Source organism: Agelaius phoeniceus, chromosome 3, assembly GCF_051311805.1.
Source record: "Agelaius phoeniceus isolate bAgePho1 chromosome 3, bAgePho1.hap1, whole genome shotgun sequence".
Classification (NCBI taxonomy): Eukaryota; Metazoa; Chordata; class Aves; order Passeriformes; family Icteridae; genus Agelaius; species Agelaius phoeniceus.
The window spans coordinates 106578678-106600108 of NC_135267.1; the positions used below are offsets into that span (position 1 = coordinate 106578678).

The 21431-nt window shown below is 48.7% G+C and overlaps 2 protein-coding genes across 2 annotated transcripts; one reads left to right on the top strand and one right to left on the bottom strand.

Moving 5' to 3' along the window:
* The first annotated feature begins 3811 nt into the window (after positions 1-3811).
* On the top strand, positions 3812-11239 carry OVOL2 (ovo like zinc finger 2). The gene is made up of 4 exons (XM_054630490.2): positions 3812-3911; positions 4622-4815; positions 6922-7111; positions 10821-11239. The coding sequence occupies exons 1-4, from the start codon at positions 3812-3814 to the stop codon at positions 11129-11131; spliced, it is 795 nt and encodes a 264-aa protein (XP_054486465.2). The 3' UTR covers positions 11132-11239.
* Positions 11240-12039: 800 nt separating this feature from the next.
* Positions 12040-21430, bottom strand: MGME1 (mitochondrial genome maintenance exonuclease 1). Its single transcript, XM_054629914.2, has 5 exons — positions 21109-21430; positions 17851-18455; positions 16534-16756; positions 16010-16142; positions 12040-14740 (listed from the first exon to the last, which is right to left on the bottom strand). The coding sequence occupies exons 2-5, from the start codon at positions 18371-18373 to the stop codon at positions 14606-14608; spliced, it is 1014 nt and encodes a 337-aa protein (XP_054485889.2). The 5' UTR covers positions 18374-18455; positions 21109-21430; the 3' UTR covers positions 12040-14605.
* Position 21431: the final 1 nt, after the last annotated feature.

Below are 21431 nucleotides of genomic sequence, written 5' to 3' on the forward strand. Positions count from 1 at the left end.
CACCCCTGGGTGCTGCTCCGGGCTTTGTGCTCCCCGTCCCCCCTCGGGGCGTTTCAGGGAACTGATGTCACACCAGGGTGTGTCCCACAGAGGTCTGGGCAGTGCTTTGACACTCAGACTCTTCCCCATCTCACCCAAAATGCATCTTGAGAGCAGCGTGAGGGCTCACCAGCCAAGGGGGTGTCAGCTGGGTTTTTGGGTGACTTGCAGCAGTCCAGGTGTGTCAAGAACACTACAGACCCTGAAGATGAAGGTTTGTTTTCCCAAGGGTATGAAGCTGTGGCCTCTCCTGCATGGTCAGTAAACTTGTATAAACCTCCTCACCCGAACTCTGCTGGGAGCCAGAAACCAAAGGTTGCCTGGCCAAGCTGCTGCACCAGCCAGATTCTCACCTCTGTCTGGCCTGGTGGGGCTCAGAATAATGAGAAATGGCCAGAAAAGTGGGTCCTGCAGGGCAGAGCACCCCCAGGTGGACCTGCTGGGCTCCGTCCATTCCCATGCCAGAGGAGTGATGGCTGGGGACAGGATGCCACTGGGGGCTGAGCAGGAAGGTCCCTTTGCTGGATCCCATGCTGAAGGCATTGCCCTGGCACTGCTGAGGGACTGTGCCTTTCAGCAACACTGAGCTCTGATGGGCTGGGCAATCAAACCCTCATCCCTGCCCAGGCCGTGTCCCTTTGCAGCCTCATGTGCTGATCGTGGTGAAAAGTGGCCCAGGCAAGAAGAAAACAGGCAGGGCTCCCTGGGATCACAGCTGAAACATTCCCTGTTCACAGACCAAACTGAGCTGTTGTCCCCTGAGCAGGGCCTTCCTCTCCTGGGCTCCTCCTCTCATGCCCAGCTCCTTCCCTGGCTCCCTACAGCCAGCTCCTTGCCCCCAGGCACGCTGTCCCCACTCCCTCCTGGGTGCCACATCAGCAGGGTGATGCTGGCAGTGACATGGGGGCCTCCAGTCCCCCTGCCCCTTGCACGTGGCCACCAATCCAACCCCACACAGGGTTCGTTTGGGAAGTGACTGAGACAGCAGCAGGGCTGGTTCTTTCTTTGATTCCATCTCTCCCTCCTCACTCCCAAGTGATCTGAGTGAAATGAAACACATTTTAGCATTTAGTAGTCAAATCCATGAGGGTGGGTCCCACTGTGCTTTGACCCTACGGGGCATTTTGTACATTTAATTTGATTTACACCCGAAATATTAATTTAACGTGCTAGATTTTCTCCCACACCCAAGTAATGCTGAAAATTACACAAGATCCTACAGAAATGTTTGTGCCATTACCTCGTTAGCATCATTATTTATCGAGTTTAATTACAGTGCTGAAGCTGTAGATGCAGCATTGCTCCAGTGGGAGCATGGAGAAGGACGTGGCCATACAGGGATATGTCTGTGGGCTGCCTTGCTCACGACCAGGATCCCCAAAGGTCCCCAAAAATCCCATTTCATGGTGCTGCAGTGCCTCCCTGCAGTGCTGTTGGTGGGGTCATGCTGTGAGCACTCCCCTCAGGCTCCTCCAGGTTAGCAAATACCAAGGGATGGCATTTGTAGGAAAGGCAGGATGGATTTCCCATGGGCTCTGGCCAAGCAGCACCAACCATCCACAGTCTGCATTTCCAGCTGGTGGCTCAGCACATAGGCAGCCCACTATCTCTGGAATGCTCTCCTTCATGGAGCTGGTGCCTCTGCACCCAGCTCCTCTTGCCTTGCCAGAGGCTGCAGGACTTTCTCTCCACTCTGTGTCTCCTGTGGTGCTGGGCACACCTCAGCCCTGACCACTCGTGTCAAGGCTCCAGAGCTGATGATGATATTATTATTATTATTATTGTTGTTGTTGTTGTTATTGTTACTGTTATTATTCCTGATTCAGCCATGCTTGTAACTGCACGTCTGACTTAGAGCACCCAGTGGAAGTGAAGTGTGTGCTCCAGGACCTCATTAAGTGAGAACCTCAAAGCAGGATTTGAGAAAGCCCAGATGACAGTGAAGTCGTCTCAGCAAGCTCTTGGCTTGGGAGCGCTCTGATTAATGTCATTTGCTACCTCTTTTGGCTTAAAAAACAAGGAGTCCTTAAAATAAAAGAAACCTCAAGTTGAAAGCACTGCAAAAAAAAAAAAAAAATCAATTAAGCCCCACATAGCTGTATTTTGTCCTGGAGCAAAATCTCAGACATAACAGAAAAATTACATAGCCTGAAAGAGAAAAAGAGAAAGGGAAGGTTTTATGTGCGGTCTGGCTGAGGTATTGCCCGAAGCCATGCTGAGGTGGCTTCCCACCTGGTACCTGGGGAAAATGTAAACTCCCCACAGGAGCAGGGGGAGCAAGTAGGTGCTGGGATACCCTGGTGGAGGTACAGACTGCTGGAGGAGCTCTCTGACAGTGCATCACCTGATGTGGGGCTGGAGCGTCGCCCCTGGGGCTCCAGAACACTAACGGGGACATGGGCATCCAGCAGAGCTCTTTCATCTGGCCCTGATCTTTGAAGGCTGCTCCTTCCAGAGGCTCCATGTCCAGCCCCTGAAGTTAAATCTTGGTCTCAGTGAAACGGACAATGGAACTCCCATCAATTCCCGTGGTCTGTGCTCTGCCCTGTGGGAGGAAAGCGCTCCCCCAGAAGGAGTGATTGCAAGGCCTCTTCCTCCTTGGCGTGGGGACACCGGGACGCAGCTCCTGGTGCTCATTCCCGCCGCTGCCCCAGCCCGCTGCCGCCTCTGCCGCAGGGATGAGCCTGGGCACCGAGGCACCGAGTGCGTTTCCACGGCTTTCCGTAGAAAAGCAGATTGAGCAGGAGACGGGAGAAGGGATCCCTGAGTGCTGTTAAACACCCAAGGCCACGGCAGGCCCGGGCTCTGCTCTGCTCGCAGACTTCTTGTGGGTTTTCTTCTGTTTCTTTTGCTTCCTTCCCCAATACCCTAACCTCTTGTGTCTTTGTTTCATTTCCACTTTGGGAAGAGGGGGAAGACGACAAGAGGCAAATAAAAGAAAAAAGAAAAAAAAAAGGAGGGGGGGGGAGAGAAAAGGCTGTGACACGCTTTGAATTTTAAATCAATGACTGAAAAAGAATAAATTTATTTTGTCTTTTTTTTTTCTTTCTGAACAGAAGAAAGGCTAGTCATTAAGAAAAGTAATAAGAACTTTCTCTTCCTGCTGCTGCCCCCAGGACAGCTCGGCCTCTTCCCGGCGCCTCGGCAAATCTTCCCCTCGACAGGAATCCCGGGGGGCGAACGGGGAGCAGCCCCGGCCCCCATTCCCGGCAGGGCATCCCGGTGCGGCGGCCGAGAGAGGCAGAGAGGGGCAGCGGGTCCGGCCCGGCGGGGGCTCCTCCGGCGGGCAGGCGGCAGCGGCGGGGCACCCTCCCTCCCTCCCCGCTTGGGTTTTTGGTTTGGTTTAGGTTTTTGTCGTTCTTTTTTTCCTATTTTTTTTCTTTTTTTTTTTTTTAATTTTCAGACGTTAAATTCTTTTGCAAACATTCATGCCTTAGGAAGGGCTGGAACAAAGCTCAGCTGCTCCAACCGGTCGGACAGGTAAGCAGACTTGTTGACACCGTTATGTTTGCAGCACGCATGCTCCTTCCCAAGTTTCCTGGTGCATTTTTCTATTCCACCTTATGAAACTTTCCTCCCCCCCCACCCCCCCCACCCTCTCCTCTCCCCTCTCCTCCCCTCCCCTTCCCCTCCCCGCGCCTCAGCGGCTCTGCCCGGTGCGTGCGGTCCCGCTCCCCCGGACGGCAGCGCAGCCCCGTCGGGGCGGCCGGGCGGGCGGCGGGGCTGAAGCGGCCGCTCCGCTCCGTGCCCAGCCGTGCCCCCTGCCCTCGCCATGCCCAGAGCCTTCCTGGTGAAGCGCCGGAGCCCGCAGCCGGCCGTGCGCAGCTGGGATGGGCTGCCCGACGAGGAGAGAGCCGACACCTACATCCCAGGTACGGCCCGGCGGCCGCCGCCCCGGCGGGCAGGGACGGAGCCAGCGGGGTCCCGGCGCTCCGCGGAGGGGGCGACTCGGGGAGGGGGATTTGCCGGGCCGGGGGAGCCCCGAGGGGGCGGGCAGCGGCTTTAGGGAGAGCTGTGCGAAACGCGGCGGAGGGGACAGGGACAGCGCTCCGGGGAAAAGTGCCCGGGCAGCGGTGCCAGCCCCGCCGGGCAGCGGTGCCAGCCCCGCCGGGCAGCGGTGCCAGCCCCGCCGGGCAGCGTGTCCCGTGTCCCACCCCGGGGATGGCGGGGCGGGGAGCGGATCTGGGGGGGAATGTGTGTGTGTGTGTGCGTGTGTGTGTGTGTGTGTGTGTGTGTGTGTCCAGGAAGGTGGGAAACCTCGTTTGCATGAGAAAGGTGGCTGGGGGAGGAGGAGGAAGGACCCAGGGCGGCGGGGTGGGGGTGATGTACTCCTGGCCTCCCCCTCTCCTCCTCCTCCTCCTCCCGCTCCTCCTGCCCTTGCCCGGGGTATAACGGGAAGGCGGCGGAGCTGGCTTGTTTGAACTTTGGGACCGTTCGTGTTTGAGTTTCCGATTGCAGCGTGAGCCGGGGATCCTCCCCTGCCGCCAGCGGCCCGCCCGCAGGTTAAACACCGGGGCCCGCCGGCTCCTGCCCTGCCCTGCCCGCGGTCCCCCCGCTTTATCGCATCCCCACCCCTCTGCAGGCGGCATCGGCTGCGTGCTGCTGGGCTATGAGGACAGCTGCAGCCTGGAGAGCAGCGGCAGCAGCAGCGGGACCCGGGACGCCGAGCCCAGCGACCCCCCGACGCCCCAGGATGCCCCCGGCGAGCTGGGCACGGGCGGGGCCGTGCTGCTGGACCTGGCCGGCAAGCGGCCCGTGGTCAGGTCAAAAATCAAGGTAATACCCACACCCCAGCCATCTCTCCTCTGGCAACGAATGGGGTGACCCCTGTTCAAGGTCAAGGCCTGGCTGCTGCCCGGGGACACCGGGTGACAGCAGCAGTCCCCCGGGCTCTCTGTGCTGCTGGTGACAGCACCTGTCCCGCACACCGAGGTGGAGGCCAGCCCGCTGTAGGGCGGCAGGGAAAGCCTCGTAAGCGATGTGCCACAATTTTCCAGTGCCCTTTGCCTTCTCTTATCCTTGCCTGGGATGTGCTGCCCCTGACCTGCTTGGCTCGGGTCCCACGGGAGCTCTGAACCCAGGCAGGAAGGAGCAGCCCTGGCAGCAAGGAGTCGTGCCCCACGGTGCGTGGGTGGATCGTGTTCCTTAGCGTGGGGCCTCCTTAAAAGCTGCCTGCGAGGCTGTGCTCAAGCCTTCAGCAAGGAGCGCTGGGGTGACCCTTCACGCTGCCCCCCTCCCACCATCACCTATCCAGAAGGCAGCTAAAGGTTCTCCTCCATGGCTGTGAAGGCCCATTGCCACCTTGCGGGCTTGGGTGAAATGGAGCAATCATCTGTCCACTGATTTTGCTGAGGGGCAGGAGCTCTGGCTGCTCCCTGGGCAGAGCCAGCAGAGCAGCGCAGTGATTTCCCTCCCTCCCAAGGCTGGGAGAAGGCAAATGGTGCCCCAGGTCCTCGTGGTACCTGAGAATTCAACAGCGAGCGAGCTCCCGATCTCTCCGTGAGCATCCAGGGTCCCCCCAGCAGAGTCAGAGCCAGGCCACCCCAGCGCTAGGCAGGAGCAGATGTGTTTACCACTGCTAGTTAACACCTCGTTAAACCCTGGCTGCTGCTGTGCGGGATGGAGCTGTAGAGATTGCCATTGTCTGTGCCGGGCTGACAGCTTTTCAGTCGCCGTGTGCTGAAGTCCCATGATTAGGTTTCACCCCGATTATACGCAGCTGCTTGAGGTGGAGTCATAGCCCTGTTGCCCAACAGATTCTTCCCAGATGGCTCCCCCTCCAGTTTCACACCTCGTGGTTTCACAGCTGCCGGGTTTGTTTTAAACTTTCTTTACAATTTCGAGTTGCTTCAGTAGTAAGCAGAGGAGGAGGACCGGGAAAAATAACTGGCTCTTCAGGAAAAATAAACCCCAGACGTATTCCTGTCCCTGTGAAATGCCCGCCCTGCTGCTGTTTGACTTTAACCCACTTTGTATAATTTAACCTGGGCTGTTTGTGACTGTCACAGCAAAACCTCTCAGCACAGCTGGACTTTTCAGCCGATGGATGTGGTCCTGTCTGCTCTGCTGGCTTTCCCTCATCCCTGGCATCTAACAGGGGGCATGTCCGTGTGTTCCACCAGGATTAATTTAACCAGCAGCACAGTATCTACATTTTCCAGGCATTCCAGATCTTCCCAGGAGCTGAATCATCAGTGTCTTCTTTAGTCATGTTATGTCATGGTGTTGGCACAATGCTTTTGGTGCCAGGAGTGGGAATGAGATTACCCCCTAATGTCACTTTGCTGTTAATTAACGAGGCTGAGACACCAACGGGGGCGAGATTAGGGCAATTGTTTCAGTCTTTGCTGAGTCAGCACAACGTGCCTTGGGTTTATCTCTCCAAAACCACCTTTTTTATCACTGCTGACTGGTTTTTGAGGGATCTGGAGCAGTTGGAGGTGTGACTAGTGAAGGCAGCACATAAAACAGCTCTCTGGCACCAGAGAGGACTTCCCTTCTCCATCCAGGGTATCAGCTGAGTGCAGGAGCAAGAAAGGTGCTCAAAGCCTGAGCCCTTGTGTTCACAGATGTAGCCAGATAAAGGTTGCTACCCCTGGAAGGAAACCACTACACAGAATTTGTTTTAACCCCTGAATCCAAGCTGGCCAGAGTTGCCTCAGTCCCAAACTGTGCACATTAAATCCCCCACTTGATCGCAAGGAAAGCGTGAATGTTTCACCCAGCGGGAAAATCCTGAATGCTTTCACTTTTCATTTTGAATATATCCCCCCTTTTTTTTTTTTTTTTTAGTTTTTAATGCCACAATAAGCCCTGCTTGTTTTGCTTTATTCCTCCTGCTGGCTCCTCCCAATGCTCACACAGTCCTCTCCCACTCCCCAGTTCACCACGGGCACCTGCACCGATGCTGCCCTGCATAGCTGTGAGCTGTGTGGCAAAGGCTTCCGCCTGCAGAGGATGCTCAACCGGCACATCAAGTGCCACAGCCAGGTGAAGAGACACTTGTGCACCTTCTGTGGAAAAGGCTTCAACGACACCTTTGATCTGAAGAGGCATGTCCGGACCCATACTGGTGAGAATGCGACCCCTGGGACCGGCGGGAGGCCATGGGAGAAGGGGTGGGATGGGACAAGGGCAGGGAGAGGGTGAGGGTAACCTGGTGAGATCATAACACGAAGACCTGGTTAACAACATTTGCCAAAAATAGTGGGGATGCAGTGGAGGAAAGGGGAAGACAGAGTGTGTGTGGTGTGGAAAGAGAAAAGTCCTGGGAATGATGAAATCTGAGGAGGATTATTGCAATCCCTGTGAAGCAGTGAGGGTGCAGGACCCTCCGTCCACACCTGGTGTAGACACAGCCCCGTGCTGCTATGCCTGGGGCAGCAAGGCTGGGATAACCCCCCCAGGATAGCCTGCCTGGGATAACCCCCCCAATAACCTGCTTGGGATAACCTCCTTGGATAACCTGCCTGGGATAACCCCCCCAGGATAGCCTGCCTGGGATAACCACCCCAATAACCTGCCTGGGATAACCACCCCGGGACAGCAAATCACTGCAGTTATCCGTGCAGGAGCTCGATGAAAACGCTTTGCCCTCTAGAGGCAATAAGCAGCAGTTTCCTGGGGATTTTGCTGTTGGGAGCCTTCCCAGCTGATTGCTGTGCAGGATGGTTTTTGAGGGACCTGGAGCAGCTGGAGGTGTGACTAGTGAAGGCAGCACATAAAACAGCTCTCTGGCACCAGAGAGGACTTCCCTTCTCCACCCAGGGTGTCAGCTGAGTGCAGGAGCAAGAAAGGTGCTCAAAGCCTGAGCCCTCGTGTTCACAGATGCAGCCAGATAAGGGTTGCTACCCCTGGAAGGAAACCACTACACAGAATTTGTTTTAACCCCTGAATCCAAGCTGGCCAGAGATGCCTCAGCCCCAAAGTGTGCGCATGAAGTCCTCCACTTGATCGCAAAGAGATTGTGAAGGTTTCACCCACCAGGAAAATCTTGAATGCTTTCATTCTTGAATGCTTTCATTCTTGAATGCTTTCATCCCATCAGGATGGGATTCTGGCTTGATTTTGGAAATGTCTGGAGGAGCCAGAGTGTGGTTCATGCTGTGCCTCCCCCAGGCTGCAGGATGTGCTGTCTGTGGCCACACTGCTGTGGGGTCAGTTCCTGAGTTCATCCCAAATCTCAGTGGTTGTGTTTCTGTTGCCCCAAATCCAGTTCAGTTTTCCCAGAACTTCTTACCCCAGCCTGGAGCAGGGACAAGGCTGCCAGTTTGACTGGCTTTATTTTTTTTTTCCTTGGTGGAAGCAATGGCTTAAATAAACATCAACCCCATCCTCTCCAAGGGCAATGCTTCCTGGTTGGCCAGGCTGGCTGTGCTCAGCAGGCTTTGACTTTGCACTGTTGGGCACCCAGGAGGTGCATGCACCACATCTCACAGGCACATCCCATCTTCCCAGCTGTGTGGTCACCCAGTGGGAGCTGGAGATTATTTGGGCTTGCTCTGCAGAGCCCCATTAACCAGGTGAACTGCTAGAAGTGACACAAGGATGTTGGTAGGCAGGAGCTGTTTCTTAGTAGTAGAGCCCCCAAGACCAATGGCACCTGTGTTGGATGGGAAGGCATTGCCTGGAGCCAATGTTTTGGGCTGTTTGGGTTTGTTTGCAAAGCTTTCATGTGGGAAGGAAAGCTGCCACTGGGGTCTGGCTGGAGTGTGGAGTCAGTGCTTCCAAAAGAAGTGATTTTTCAAGCTGTTCCCTCATCAGAGAGTCAAAAAATAAACCCAAGAGGGTCTCTGGTCAGAATAATTTAAAATGATTGCTAAATGATTTTAAATGGTTCCTAAGTGATGAAGAGGTTCTCACAGCCCTAATGGGCTGTGCCAGCCTGGCACTGCCCTTTCTGTGCCTGTGGAGTGCTGGAGCAGGCACCAAGGATGGTGGAGGTTTAAATTGCCTTAAAATGAGCACAACACTGCTTTTTGTGTGTGAATTCTAATGAAGGTTTGGGCTTTCTCTCCAACTGCAGTTTAATGAAATGAAGCAATTTCACATCAGCAGGCATTAGGAAACTTCTGTCTTGATAGTTTAATCTGGTGCACTGGGATAACCTCTTTTAGCTAAACAAAAATGCAGTTGACATGCTGCTTATTGGAACTTCTAATTAGCTAGGATTTCTGGTGGATAGATCAGGTCCTGACTGGTAACTTAATGCAATCACAAAGTTACAACTGTCTGAGCAATCTGGTTTACCCATTTCTGCCTGGCTCACCATAGGATCTTCCAGACCCTGGCATTCCACCTTCCCTGGGGAAAAGAGGGGTTTAGGTGACTCCTTTTATCAGTTTTAAGGGTGGTCTTTGCTTGCAAACTTACTGATCTAGTCTAGTAAGCAGAATTCCTGCTGGTTTAGGTTCTTTCAAGTGTTGCTAAATCCTCAGCTCTTTAAGCACTGGGGGAGTTGTTGTTAAATCAGTGTTGGTTGGTGGTAAAATTGATTTTTGTGGTGTTGGTTGTCTTTCAAATCACAAGCCAGTTTCTTCTCCCTCCTCTGGAAACACACAGAGTTATTATTTCTTTCATCTTGCTGCACTTCTCTAGAATTTGTAATCTCAGTCATCAAAACTGTATGGTATGAAAGTACTTGGGATTGCTGCTGTTCACTGAAGCCTCGTTAATCCAAAAGAGAAAAATTAAAATCTTACCAAGACAGAAGTTTTCATTCATTATAAAAGCTGAAACAGATAGTTTTACCTAATCACAGGATTTCAAACAGGATAAAAATAAAAAGTTTTAAATATATATATATATATATATAATATATAAAATAAAATAAGTTTTGCAGGAGTTGATGGTTGCTGCCTTAGGACCAAACCACTGATGGGCATCTGTTATCCTCAGCATCTGCTGGGGATAACATTCCTAGGTTTTCTATGCCTAAATATATAAACCCATAGCCTGAAAGGATGATGTTTTGTTTAGAGGGGCAGCTCCTTGGGCTGCTGGATATCTCAGCAGCTGATGTGCCAGGGCCTTGCTCTTGGCTGGCTGTAGGAAACAAGACACAGGTGATGCAACAGGTGACACAACCTATTGCATTTGCAAGGACCCTTGTTGGCAGGGAGGAATGATGTGTCTGACTCCATGTTCTCAGAAGGCTAAAAATAATTAATATAATATAATATAATATAATATAATATAATATAATATAATATAATATAATATAATATAATATAATATAATATAATATAATATAATATAATATAATAATGTAGTATAGTATAGAATAGTATAGTATAGAATAGTATATAACATAATATAAAAGTATATAATATAATAGTATATTATAGTATCGTATATAATATCATAGTATATAATTTTATATCATATTATTGTATATTATAGTTTATGACATTATATTAATATCATACCACATCATACTATATTATATCATACTATATTATACTATATTACATTACATTACATTATACAGAAAGGATACTTACTGAATGTTAAAGATAATAATGAAAACTCGTGACTCTTTCCAAAATCCTGACATATCTTGGCCCTGATTGGCCAATGAGTGAAAACAACTCACACCAGAATCCAATGAAACAATCACCTGTGTGTAAACAATCTCCATGTGAGCACAACGCAAGAAAAGCAAATGAGACAATCATTGTTCTCCTTTTTCTCTGAGGCTTCTCAGCTTCCTAGGAGGAAAATCCCGAGCGAAGGGGGTTTTTCGGGAATGCCACAGTAACCTCTGTCTTTCCCTGCTGCAGGCATTCGTCCCTACAAGTGCGAGGTTTGCAACAAGGCCTTCACGCAGCGCTGCTCGCTGGAGTCTCACCTGAGGAAGATCCACGGCGTGCAGCAGCACTACGCCTACAAGCAGAGGAGGGACAAGCTCTACGTGTGCGAGGACTGCGGCTACACGGGCCCCACGCAGGAGGAGCTGTACCTGCACGTCAGCGGCGTCCACCCCGGCAGCGCCTTCCTGAAGAAAACCTCCAAAAAACTCGCAGCTGTTCTGCAAACCAAACTCAGCCCCGTGCTGCAGAGGAACTCCAAAGAGGAGGGCAAGGACGAGTGACGCTCGCCCATGCTCGGCAGGAATGAAGTTTGAAGTTTACATGCAGGACTACGGATCTTATTTTTTTAAGAACTATTTTGAAAGGAACGCCTGAAATTAAAGGGATGCTTTTGTTAACGGGACTCTTGATGTTGGTAAAACCTCAGTTTGACAGAAATATTCCCATTCAGACTTTTTTTTTTTTTTTTTTTTTTTTTTAAATCTGGCCAATAAAAACGGAATGCTTGCAAAGGCTGTCGCCTCTCGGATGGAGTATTTACTGAACTGACATTTGGGCAACCTGTTTTCTGTCAGGTCTGAACACCCCTGACAAATGAGTTCACCTTTCCCCAGGTGTATTTGTATTTTGTAAAGTGAATAACTGCTACCTCCCATGCAAATTACTTATGAGAGGTTTGGGTGAAAAGTGTTGGGTAAGAGTGCTGCTGGTACGGGGTTCTATGCAATTGAATTAATTGAAGTGCCTTAAGAACAGGAGTGTGTTGTATCATCCAGTGAGTTACAAAGTGCAAATACCCTCAGCTCTGTGCCCTGTGCAGCCTGCTAACAATTGATGGAAGTGTGATCCAAGGTGAGTTGAAACTCTTCCCAAAGGGTGCAGAATGTTTTCTTCTCAAAATTTCTCCACTATTATTCTAGGGCAGACTTTTGGTTGTGTCGTCTTAAGTACTTGAAGCCATGAACTTACTTTTATCATGTTGATATACAAGTGAAATCTTAGCTCTGGTGTTCCTGGACTTGCTGTGCTCACTTGGAGGATTATTACCACATCTCTTTAACATACACCAACAGCAACCCAGAAACCCAAAGAAAGCACTGTAATGACTTGAAATTAAGTATTTTCTGTCATGATGAAATGCAATTTTGTGCATATTTTATGGTGTGTGTGTTTGGTTTTTTTTTTGGTTTTTTTGTGTTTTTTTTTTTTTTTCTTTTATATTCAAGTGCCTGTTCATTAATACAACAATGCAGTGGGAAGGGGGACTGAGCCTGTGTCTGCTTTGGGAGATCTGTGCAAAACTGCAGGCACCAATCTGGCTCCTCCTCTGTGACCACTCAGACTGTAGAAGGCTCCTCCCACCTAAGTCAGGCTTAGCCAGGCCTTTCACAGTCATTGCTGCTAAAACAAGACATTTTGAGCAACTTTGCAAGAATTGTGAAAAAAATCTTTTCAACTTGCTTCAGGTTTTGTACAGGCACCCCCTTGGGTTTTTGTGGGGAAAAGATTCTAGGGGGTCTTAAAGCATTCCTAAGGATGTTAATGGTTAGTTCAGCACAACTGTTGGTGCTTGAGACCTTGAAAATGAGGATAATAAAGTGATGCTACTGTGTTAAAACAAACTTATCCAATGTAGCAGGAAAGTTTGTAGAATACTTTAATAAATGGGAAGTTGCTGGGAAAAAAAAACCAAAAACATCTGAGGTAAATTAGAAGATCCTGACTTTGCAGAAAGCTAAAACTCTTACACTGACCCCCAGGTCTTGTAACTGAGCAGTGTAAAGGGAAGGTTGCTCACTCTGCAGTGGGATTCATGTTCACCTGACTGCATGGGATTTGTGTGCTCAGCTCTGCTGAAACCTCAGCCCTTCCCTGGCACAGCAGAGCTGGGGCTGAACCCTTCCTCTCCAGCCAGAGCCATGTTTTGGGTGTATACCTGTGTGCCTGCTTGTTTTTTTATCCCTCCTGCACCACGTGTTGCTTTGGCTCTCCCTCCAGTGTCAGTGCCACAGCAGATCCCTGCTGACAGAACCACAGGCACAGAAAGGATTCACAACAAAAGAGAAAGGGAGCAGGCAGCAGGCTGCCACAGGGAAAAAGCCATCCTGTATGGAGAGTGAAGCTCTGGCTGTCAGAGCTGGAGTAGCTGCCCTGGCTGCTCAGCAAGTTTTTCTGCAAGAGGACAGACAGTGCCTGTAGCAGTGCCCTGGGTGCATCACTTCAACAGTCTGGCAGCTTCATTGAAACTGCTCACAAAGTGTCTCTGGCTGTGTGTGACACTGGTGACAGGCACCTGCCAGTCCTGTTACAGGACAAGCCAGCTTGTGCTGCCCCAGCACTGCTCCACAGCTCAGCCAGGGGTGCCCAAGGCAGCAGCCAGGCTCTCAGAAGGGCCAGACACAGTGACTCCCAGCACTGCTGTCTTTTGAAGGCTGTCTGCCTCCTCCTGGCTCCATGAGGTACAGACTCAGCTGGGACTGAGTTTGCAAACTGCCTTTGCTGGCAGCCTTCCTCAGGCAAGGGGTTCTGGCTGATTTTCTTGAAGCTCAAGGGTTGGTCATAATTCTATTTGTAAGCTGCAGTGTTATTGTGAAAACTCACACATACAATTCAAAGAAGACAAAGAGAATGAGGAAAGAAATTTTCCAGAACAATACTGCCTGACATGATCAAGGCTTATTCTCTGCTTTATAGACTTGATTTTATGTGCTTCAAAAGTAAAAATTCTGTTTCAAAACATTTATTCACAAACTTACTTGGAAAAAAAGAAAAACCCCAAACCAAAAAACAAAGAGAAACCCATAAAAAACAGCCCCCAAAACCCAACCAGCAGCTCCTCACCCCTCAGAAGGCTCTGCTTCACAGCCACAGGCCTGCTTTGATCCAGAAATTCACTCATGTGGCACTGGGGATGGTTCCACAGGGTGGGCTCCTTTGGCCCACAGCAGAGTCAGGAGAGCTCGAGGCAGTGGCAGCACGGAGCCCCCAAGCCAAGGCACACAGCCCATCTCACAGTGCTTTTCTGTGGGCTGGCTGTAAAACACCTGCAGGAGGAGCCACCAGCAGCAGCCAACATTCCCACCTCTCAGAACACTCGCTGGAAATTTCTGGGAGTGTTGGCTCCAATTCTGCTCCTTTCTTGCTGAGCCACTTCTGCTAAGTGGCCACTTTGCTGTACTATTCTAAATAAGAACTAATGAAGACTTTCCTTGTAACTCTCAGTTCAGGTTTTCCAGTTGTAGCTGTAAGAAAAACCACAAATAATAACAAGCCTGATGATGGTATGAGCAAGAACTGACTGAAACCCAGTCCACTATATCACTTTCTTAATCATTTGCATTTCTCTCACTCAGCTCATACATCACAGATATTGTTTTGCTTTAGTTCACCAACTTAATTTTTAAAGACTCTCAGTTCTGCAACTTTCATTTGTGATTTTTGAGGAAAAGAAAAGAAAATTATTTGATCAAGCAGTTTTACTTGATAGTAGAAACTTTTCTATCAACCCCAGGCTGTATAAACTGTGTGGGATAAAAAAGAGAGGCCAAATAAGTTGGCTTTTTTCTGCCTGGACCACTGAGGTCACCTACAATATAAGGAAATAAATATTCCCCATTTGAAAGTTACTTTTTGGGAGGGGAGAGAGGGAAACCTAGCTAGTAAGAAATTAGCCAAAGTTACTCAAAAAAGAACACAAAAGTGGTACATTTAAAGAAAAGGTTCTTCCTTTGTCTCTTGCTTGTGCTCATTCTGGGTCAGTTTTTGTCCATGTACTCCTCCAGGCGCAAGAGCCACTTGTCCCAGTACTGAGAGCACAGGTCAGGATCCATGAAATGTGGATGTGCAGGGGAGCCGTCCTTGTAGGCAACCACCACGAGCCCACAGCGAACCTGCAGCACAAACAGGGGCTGTCACAAACCCCACGGCTCTGTGCAAGCCCAGGAGCTAAACCTCACTGCAAAACAGCTTCCCAACATGCACATCTCACATAAGGAATGGGGAATAAAAAGGGGCCAGAGCTCACCTTTACTGAGAGACTTAACATTCCAATGCTCCAAAAAACCCCGAGCCCAAAGCTCTGGGTAACTCCAGTGAAAACCAGGGGATGAACTCTGAGGATGAGTGATATTTAAACCCTGCAGATGCCAGGAAAATTGCCAGAGACTGAGGAGTTTTTGTAAACCAGGGGATGAACTCTGAGGATGAGTGATATTTAAACCCTGCAGATGCCAGGAAAATTGCCAGAGACTGAGGAGTTTTTGCCTGAGGCCATACAACTGGGCTGATGCCACCCTCCAGCTTCAGTCTGGGTGGAAATGGTTACTTAGGTATGTTCTGACATCTTTCATACCTAGAAAATCCCAAATCCCAAACAGCCACTGGCAGTGGGGGGCAGGAAGCTACTAGCAGAATTCCAGCCCATATTTCACTCTGTCAGGATCATGTCTGTGGAGTGCTTGTGCTCACTGACCTCTACAGTATTCTAGAAAGTCCTTTGCACAACATACAAACTACCCTGCTCTCTTCTGCTTCGTATTTTCACCCTTTAATATCTGTACTGAGGTAAAAATCCTTCAGGCCAAGCAGGCAGGCTAGAATTGCTTTTGGGGCCTTTAAAAGCATTATTCCACAGTCTTCTGATGAAGAGATTCCCAACACACTGCTTTTCCCTGAGGAAACACAGTACAGCTCCCAGACACCAAGTGCATCACTCAGTCCCTCATTTGCTACTGGGACACAGCAAGACAGGATGCAGGCAAGACCCTCCCACACCATTTTCTTGTTTGCAGGTTCTTTTGCTTTATTTCCTCTCCTGCCCCTTCCTACTCTTGACACAAGCAAAAACCACACAGGACAGAGCCCAGGGGGTTGCCCACATGCCAAGTACCTGGGAGTTCATCTGAGCATCCCCTGGTCCCACTGAACAATTCCTTAAAACCACTGAAAATTCACTACTGACAGCCAAGGGCAGCAGGATCAGCAGAAGCAGTGGAATTATTTCACAGTATGACACCTTAACCTCAGTTGATCTCAGACTGGGCTCCTTTGTTACAAATCCTACCAACACTTCCACAATGGGCAGAAGGTGCTAAAGGCAGGAAGAAATGAAGATCACACAGGCATTGCTGCTTGTCTTGGCATGCAGCAGGCCTACTGACCTGGAAGTCATAATTGGCATCATGATTTATGGCTCCAATATATGCTGCAACCTGTAATGGGTTGTCATAAGTATTCTGCAGAGATGGCTTTGGCTTCTCTGAAGTTTTCCAGTCGATCACACACAGCTGGCCCCTGCACAGGAGAACAAGACAGGACAATGGTTTAAACTTAAGTTTAGTCTCAAGTAAGAGAGACAGCACATACAGACTTTTCACTCTCAGCCTGTTTCCCCCTGCTGTCATTATTATGACTAAACAAGTCTCTTTCACACTAGCAGTTTACATCCTAAAAACCAAACTAGAACTAACTTACTAAAACCTGCTGCAGCTCCTGGAAAATGCTGACAATTGCTTAAACCTGTCCCTTCTCCAGTAGGGAGCTCCCCACCAGGAAAACCAGCACTTGTGGCCTGAGGATCATCCAGGGGAGTTCCTCCAGCCTGCCAGTCCTGGAGATGTCTCCACTCCATCACAGCCTGGCCCCCACAGCATCACATGACAGGGATTTTAGGAAGGGCACTCACCGATACTTGGCCACGCAGTCGACCAGGCCCAGGTACTGCAGGGTCGGGTGGTGAACTCCACTCTCCAGAGCCTTCACCTCGCTGATGTCCTCCAAGACACCTTCCACACTGGATAAGTAGCCAGCCACAACATCAGCTTCACCCTGGTCCCTGGCTGCTGTCTCTTCAGACAGGAATATCGATTCCAAAGCTGAATGGAAGAGCTCTCCTTGGAGAAAAAGATCTAAGAAAAATGGGAAAAGCCCCTTATTGTATTTGCAGGGAATGCCCCGATGAAGGCAGGAATGATGCATCTGACTCCATGTTCTCAGAAAGCTAATTTATTACTTTATAATACTATATTGTATTAAAAAATACTATACTAAACTATACTCAAGAATATAGAAAAGATATTTACACAATGCTAAAAAGATAATAATGAAAACTCATGACTCTTTCCAGAGCCCTGACACAGCTTGGCCCCGATTGGCCAATGAGTGAAAACAACTCACACCAGAATCCAATGGAACAATCACCTGTGGGTAAACAATCTCCAAACACTTTCCACATGAGCACAACACAGGAGAAGCAAATGAGATAAGAATTGTTTTCCTTTTCTCTGAGGCTTCTCAGCTTCTTAGAAAAATCCTGGGCAAAGGGTTTTTTTTCAGGAATGTGAATGCCACGCCCCCTCATATTTTAGACACTACTTTGGATTTGTATCCTACATATTCCACAATATAGCTCTTAAACCAGTCCCAATTTTCATACTGAAAGTCTGAGGGTGTAGGGAGAAGGGAAAGAACCAGAAATAAATTGTCAATAGTGAAATTAGTATCCCTTATATTAATGCTTCCTTTACTTTTTTAGTCTCATTGATTACTGATACATTGGATAAACCAAACAGTTACTGAAAAACCTCACCATAAACAGCAGGACACATTGATTTGTAAAGGCTTAGGACTATATGAGTTCAAAATGCCTATTTCCATCTTGTTACAAAGTAGCTTTGTAACTGCAAAGAGGCTCAGTAACATCCCCTGGAAAATACCTATTTCTAATTAGATACTGGCAAATCGAGAACTAAAGGAAAGTCAGACAGGATTGAGCAAAGTAAGCCTACAGTCTGACTCTCACTTTCTACAGATTTCCAAACCCATTTTAGTGGTCCCAGAACAAAGACAGAGCTTAGGCTCGCTGGTAACAGGTACACTCACAACATGCTCTCATGAAATGGAAACAGCTTCATGCATTCCCAAACCACTTGTCCCATTGTACCTGCCAGCAATAATCCAAACTACTGCTTCTACTCCACAATCCCACTGTGGCTAGACTTACTTTTGGTATACTCTTCAAATCCCTCTTTTCCAAGCTCCTCTATCATTTTCTGCTTCCATCTTTCCAGATAGAAGACTTGCTGAGGAGAGAGGGTTTGTTGAAGGATGCGGGTAACGCTGGGCATCTTCGCTCTTTGCAGCCTGATTTTCATGGGCACGTTTGAGTCACTGCTGACAGGAAGAATTCTCTTGCTGGGGTTTATTAAAGGAACCCAATTCTTGGGAGTTCTTGTCCCAGCTTTAATTGGAGGTGTGTGTTTAGCTGGTGGCCCATATAACAAATTGTCTTCCTCAAGTATTGTCTCTGGAGTTTGGGCACTGGTTTTGTAAGATATAACAGAGTGGACCAAGTTCTTGTATTTTTCTTGGTCAACTTGGTCATAACTGTTTCCTTTTTTCTTTTTGCTGTAAACACATGCAGACGTAGACAGACAGGTGTATGGGAATTGCTTTTGGCAAAATGGTATTTGAAAAAGCACTTCCAGGCTCCCTGGTTTCCTGGACAGGATCTGTAGGAATTGCATCCTGACAAGAAGTGTTTGTGAGCAGTTAGAGTTCTCTTCCTTCTGTCAGCAACAGTCTGTGGGTTACCATATTTTTTTCCTCCTGTGGAAAAAGAAATTTGTGATTTACAGAGTCATAAAACTCTGCCAACCATCCCATTCTTGCCCTTTGCCAAACAAAGAACTGCTATGACCAAAGTGTCTTCATTTACCTTGTACCACCTTTATTCTTCAGATCAATAAGATAAAAAAACAATGAGCAAGGAAGAGAGGAAATGCTCCTGAAAAGAACAGCCTGCCAAATCTGAAATCTGAATCACTTGAAGATTTGTTGCAAGTAGCTAAAGCTGTATCACAGGACATACCTACAGCAACAGTATCAGAACTGCCATGGAAGTAGGCACAAAAACCAGATCTGCCAAGAACAACCCCAAAAGAGGGAGGGGGAAATTAAAGCACATTGAAGCCAATCCACTGCTGTGAGGTATTAAAACTCTTAAGTTTATAGAGAATGACCAACTTAAGGGGTTGTGGGGTACCTTACAGGGTATAAACCCACGATTTTCTTCTGTATCACTAGAGGAAAACAGACAGCAGCAGTACATACAATTGTGAGACTTGAAGCTAGAAAAGGGAAACCAGATGCACTGCAAATATTTTCAGATTCAAAGAAAATTTTTTAAAGTTCAGAATAAAATATAAACACATTTTCCCACACCAAGTTTCAAGCATAGTTGTGCTCAAAGCCACTTAGGAAATTTAAAAGCAAGAACAGCATCCAAGCAATACCATGCTCAGCACCCATTCCAGAGCTGCACTGGAAGCCCTAGGAAGTTTTTTTTGCACACATTTTTGGGTAAAATGCAACACTTCCATAGTAGCAATTCCTTCATCAGTGCAGAAAAATGGATTCCTTCCCTCTTGGAGCTTACCTGTAACTAGAGGTGCCAGAGCTGGGATTGAAAATGAAATAGGAAAAATACATTCTTATTCCTGTGTGACAGAATCCATGTGGATTGCCAGGCTGCTGCTTGATGATTATTGTGAACAGGCTCATTAATGGTCACTGTGGACATGCACTGATCAGAATAGAGCAAATGCTGGGCCAGTGGCTGTGGCTTTGTCACATAAAGCCACAGCACAAAAGGAAAAGTTTATTCTGGCTTTGTGCCACTGGAGGAAGCGAGAGGATGCCTGATTCAGCATAAATTCACTTGTACTAAGCTGCTCCCTCAACACCTCCCAAGGAATAACTTTTTACCAGATCAGTGCTTGGAATCATGGGGCTATTGAGATGTGGAATATTACAAGCTCCAGAGTTAAATTTAGTGCAACACAGTGCTTCAGTGACTAGCAGGAATTCTGATTTAACAGCCTTTGTTGTGCTGGGGAATACACCTGTAGAATTTCCAGTACTTGTGGAAATGTTTGTGCAGTGCATGAACACAACCAGCAGGAAAGGAAGAGTTTGCCAGCTGCTGTCCTGTTTTACAAAAGGAAAGAGGTTCTAGGATTGCTAAGAAATAAGGAACCCTTGTGCCCTGCTGAATGAAGAATCATGTGTTTTTCAACAAATCACCAAAGTGGCATTTTCTGTGGAGATAGCTTACAAGAAGGAAATGGAGTGGTTGGGATCTATTCTTGTACACAAAGAACAGAATTTAATTGAGATTTCCCCCTGGGGAAGTGTCTCCCTTCTCTCTGGAAGCATTTGTGGTTGAAGACTGGCAGAATTGCTTCAAGTGTTGCATGATGAGCCACAATGGAGAACTGAAAAAAAATTAAAATAACTTGGAGCTAAAAAAAAATACCCCAAGAGGACTTTACTGTCCCAAGCAAGCTGACTTTGCAGCTCCAACAATAACTGAGCTAACACAACTTAGGACATTTTTTTCCAGTATAGGAATGAGTGGCTTAACTGAAGGAAATAGAAAGGAGTACTTAACGAAAAGTTCACATCTATAAAAACCTACCTCCAGCTGTGGTTTTGCATAATAACTAGTATGCCTTTTTCTCCACAGAAACCTATCCAGCTTAAAAAAAAACCAACCAAACAACAAAAACAACAAAAAAAAACACTGGCTTATTTCAGAGATAACAAAAAAGAGTACTCCTAAACACACCTACAGACCTGTTGCCCCTTGTCCCTAATTTGAGCAGAACAAATCCAATGAGGAAGGTATAACTGAGTTGCCTGCAGTTTTCAAAATACATTATTGAACTATCCAGGTTAAAAATACACCTCCCTCTTTTGGGATGTTTAGAGCACAAAGAGAGATAACTCACAACACCGTTTACAGCACAAGCCCACAGCTGTGAGCTTTAGCTCAGGGTAGCTGTAACATGCACCAGTTCCCAGCTCAGGCTCCATTCCCAGATCAGCAGTGGGAAGGGAATTAGTGGGGAATAGGGCTGCAACACGAAATCAACGCTTTTTGCGATCTGTGAAAGACCTGGGCCAACACCAGTGACCACCAAGTGCCCTCGGCCAAATAAACTTGCTGCATGTGCCTGAAAATCCCAGGGCCGGACAGCCCGCCCTTGTGCCGAGGGGGAAAACCCGCTCTGGCCAAGGAGCCCCTTGGGCATGCCCAGCCACGGCAGCCCCGCCATGCAGCCCGCTCGCTGCCGGACCCAAGGGCAGTCTGGTTCAGAGGAACACCAGCTCCTTTCCTCTTTCCCGTCTCTTTCCCGTCCTTTGTCCTTCCCTCGCCCTCAGGCCCGCCCGGCCCTCACGACCCGAGGCTCCGCGTTACCTCAGCCGCGCTTCCCGCCACCGCCGCGGGCACCACCACGCAGGCGCGCCCCGCCCGCCGCCTCTGCCGCGCTCGCTGCACATGCACCGCCCGCTGCCTCATGGGACTTGTAGTTCCCCCGCACTGCCAGCCCCCAGCCCTTTCCTCCTCTCTGGAGCGCCCCGAAAGGTGCGCGGCCGCTCCATCTCGCTCTCTTTTAGTATTTTTTGAAAGGCTGTAAAAGAAAACAACCCAAATCTTTAAATGCAAGCCGAAAAATAAAGCGTTGTGGCGCCGTCTTGGATGAAGGCAAGCAGCGCCCTGCCCTCACCAAAGATGGCGAG

What these genes read in the sequence shown, in the direction of transcription:
- OVOL2 (XM_054630490.2), top strand. Translation starts at nt 3,812, where the DNA reads ATGCCCAGAGCCTTCCTGGTGAAGCGCCGGAGCCCGCAGCCGGCCGTG. An exon ending in AGCCGACACCTACATCCCAG is followed by an intron (nt 3,912 to 4,621) that starts GTACGGCCCGGC and finishes ACCCCTCTGCAG; the next exon opens with GCGGCATCGGCTGCGTGCTG. An exon ending in GCATGTCCGGACCCATACTG is followed by an intron (nt 7,112 to 10,820) that starts GTGAGAATGCGA and finishes TCCCTGCTGCAG; the next exon opens with GCATTCGTCCCTACAAGTGC.
- MGME1 (XM_054629914.2), bottom strand. Translation starts at nt 18,373, where the DNA reads ATGCAATTCCTACAGATCCTGTCCAGGAAACCAGGGAGCCTGGAAGTG. An exon ending in GACTGCGTGGCCAAGTATCG is followed by an intron (nt 16,143 to 16,533) that starts GTGAGTGCCCTT and finishes TCTCCTGTGCAG; the next exon opens with GGGCCAGCTGTGTGTGATCG. An exon ending in ATGCCAATTATGACTTCCAG is followed by an intron (nt 14,741 to 16,009) that starts GTCAGTAGGCCT and finishes TTTGTGCTGCAG; the next exon opens with GTTCGCTGTGGGCTCGTGGT.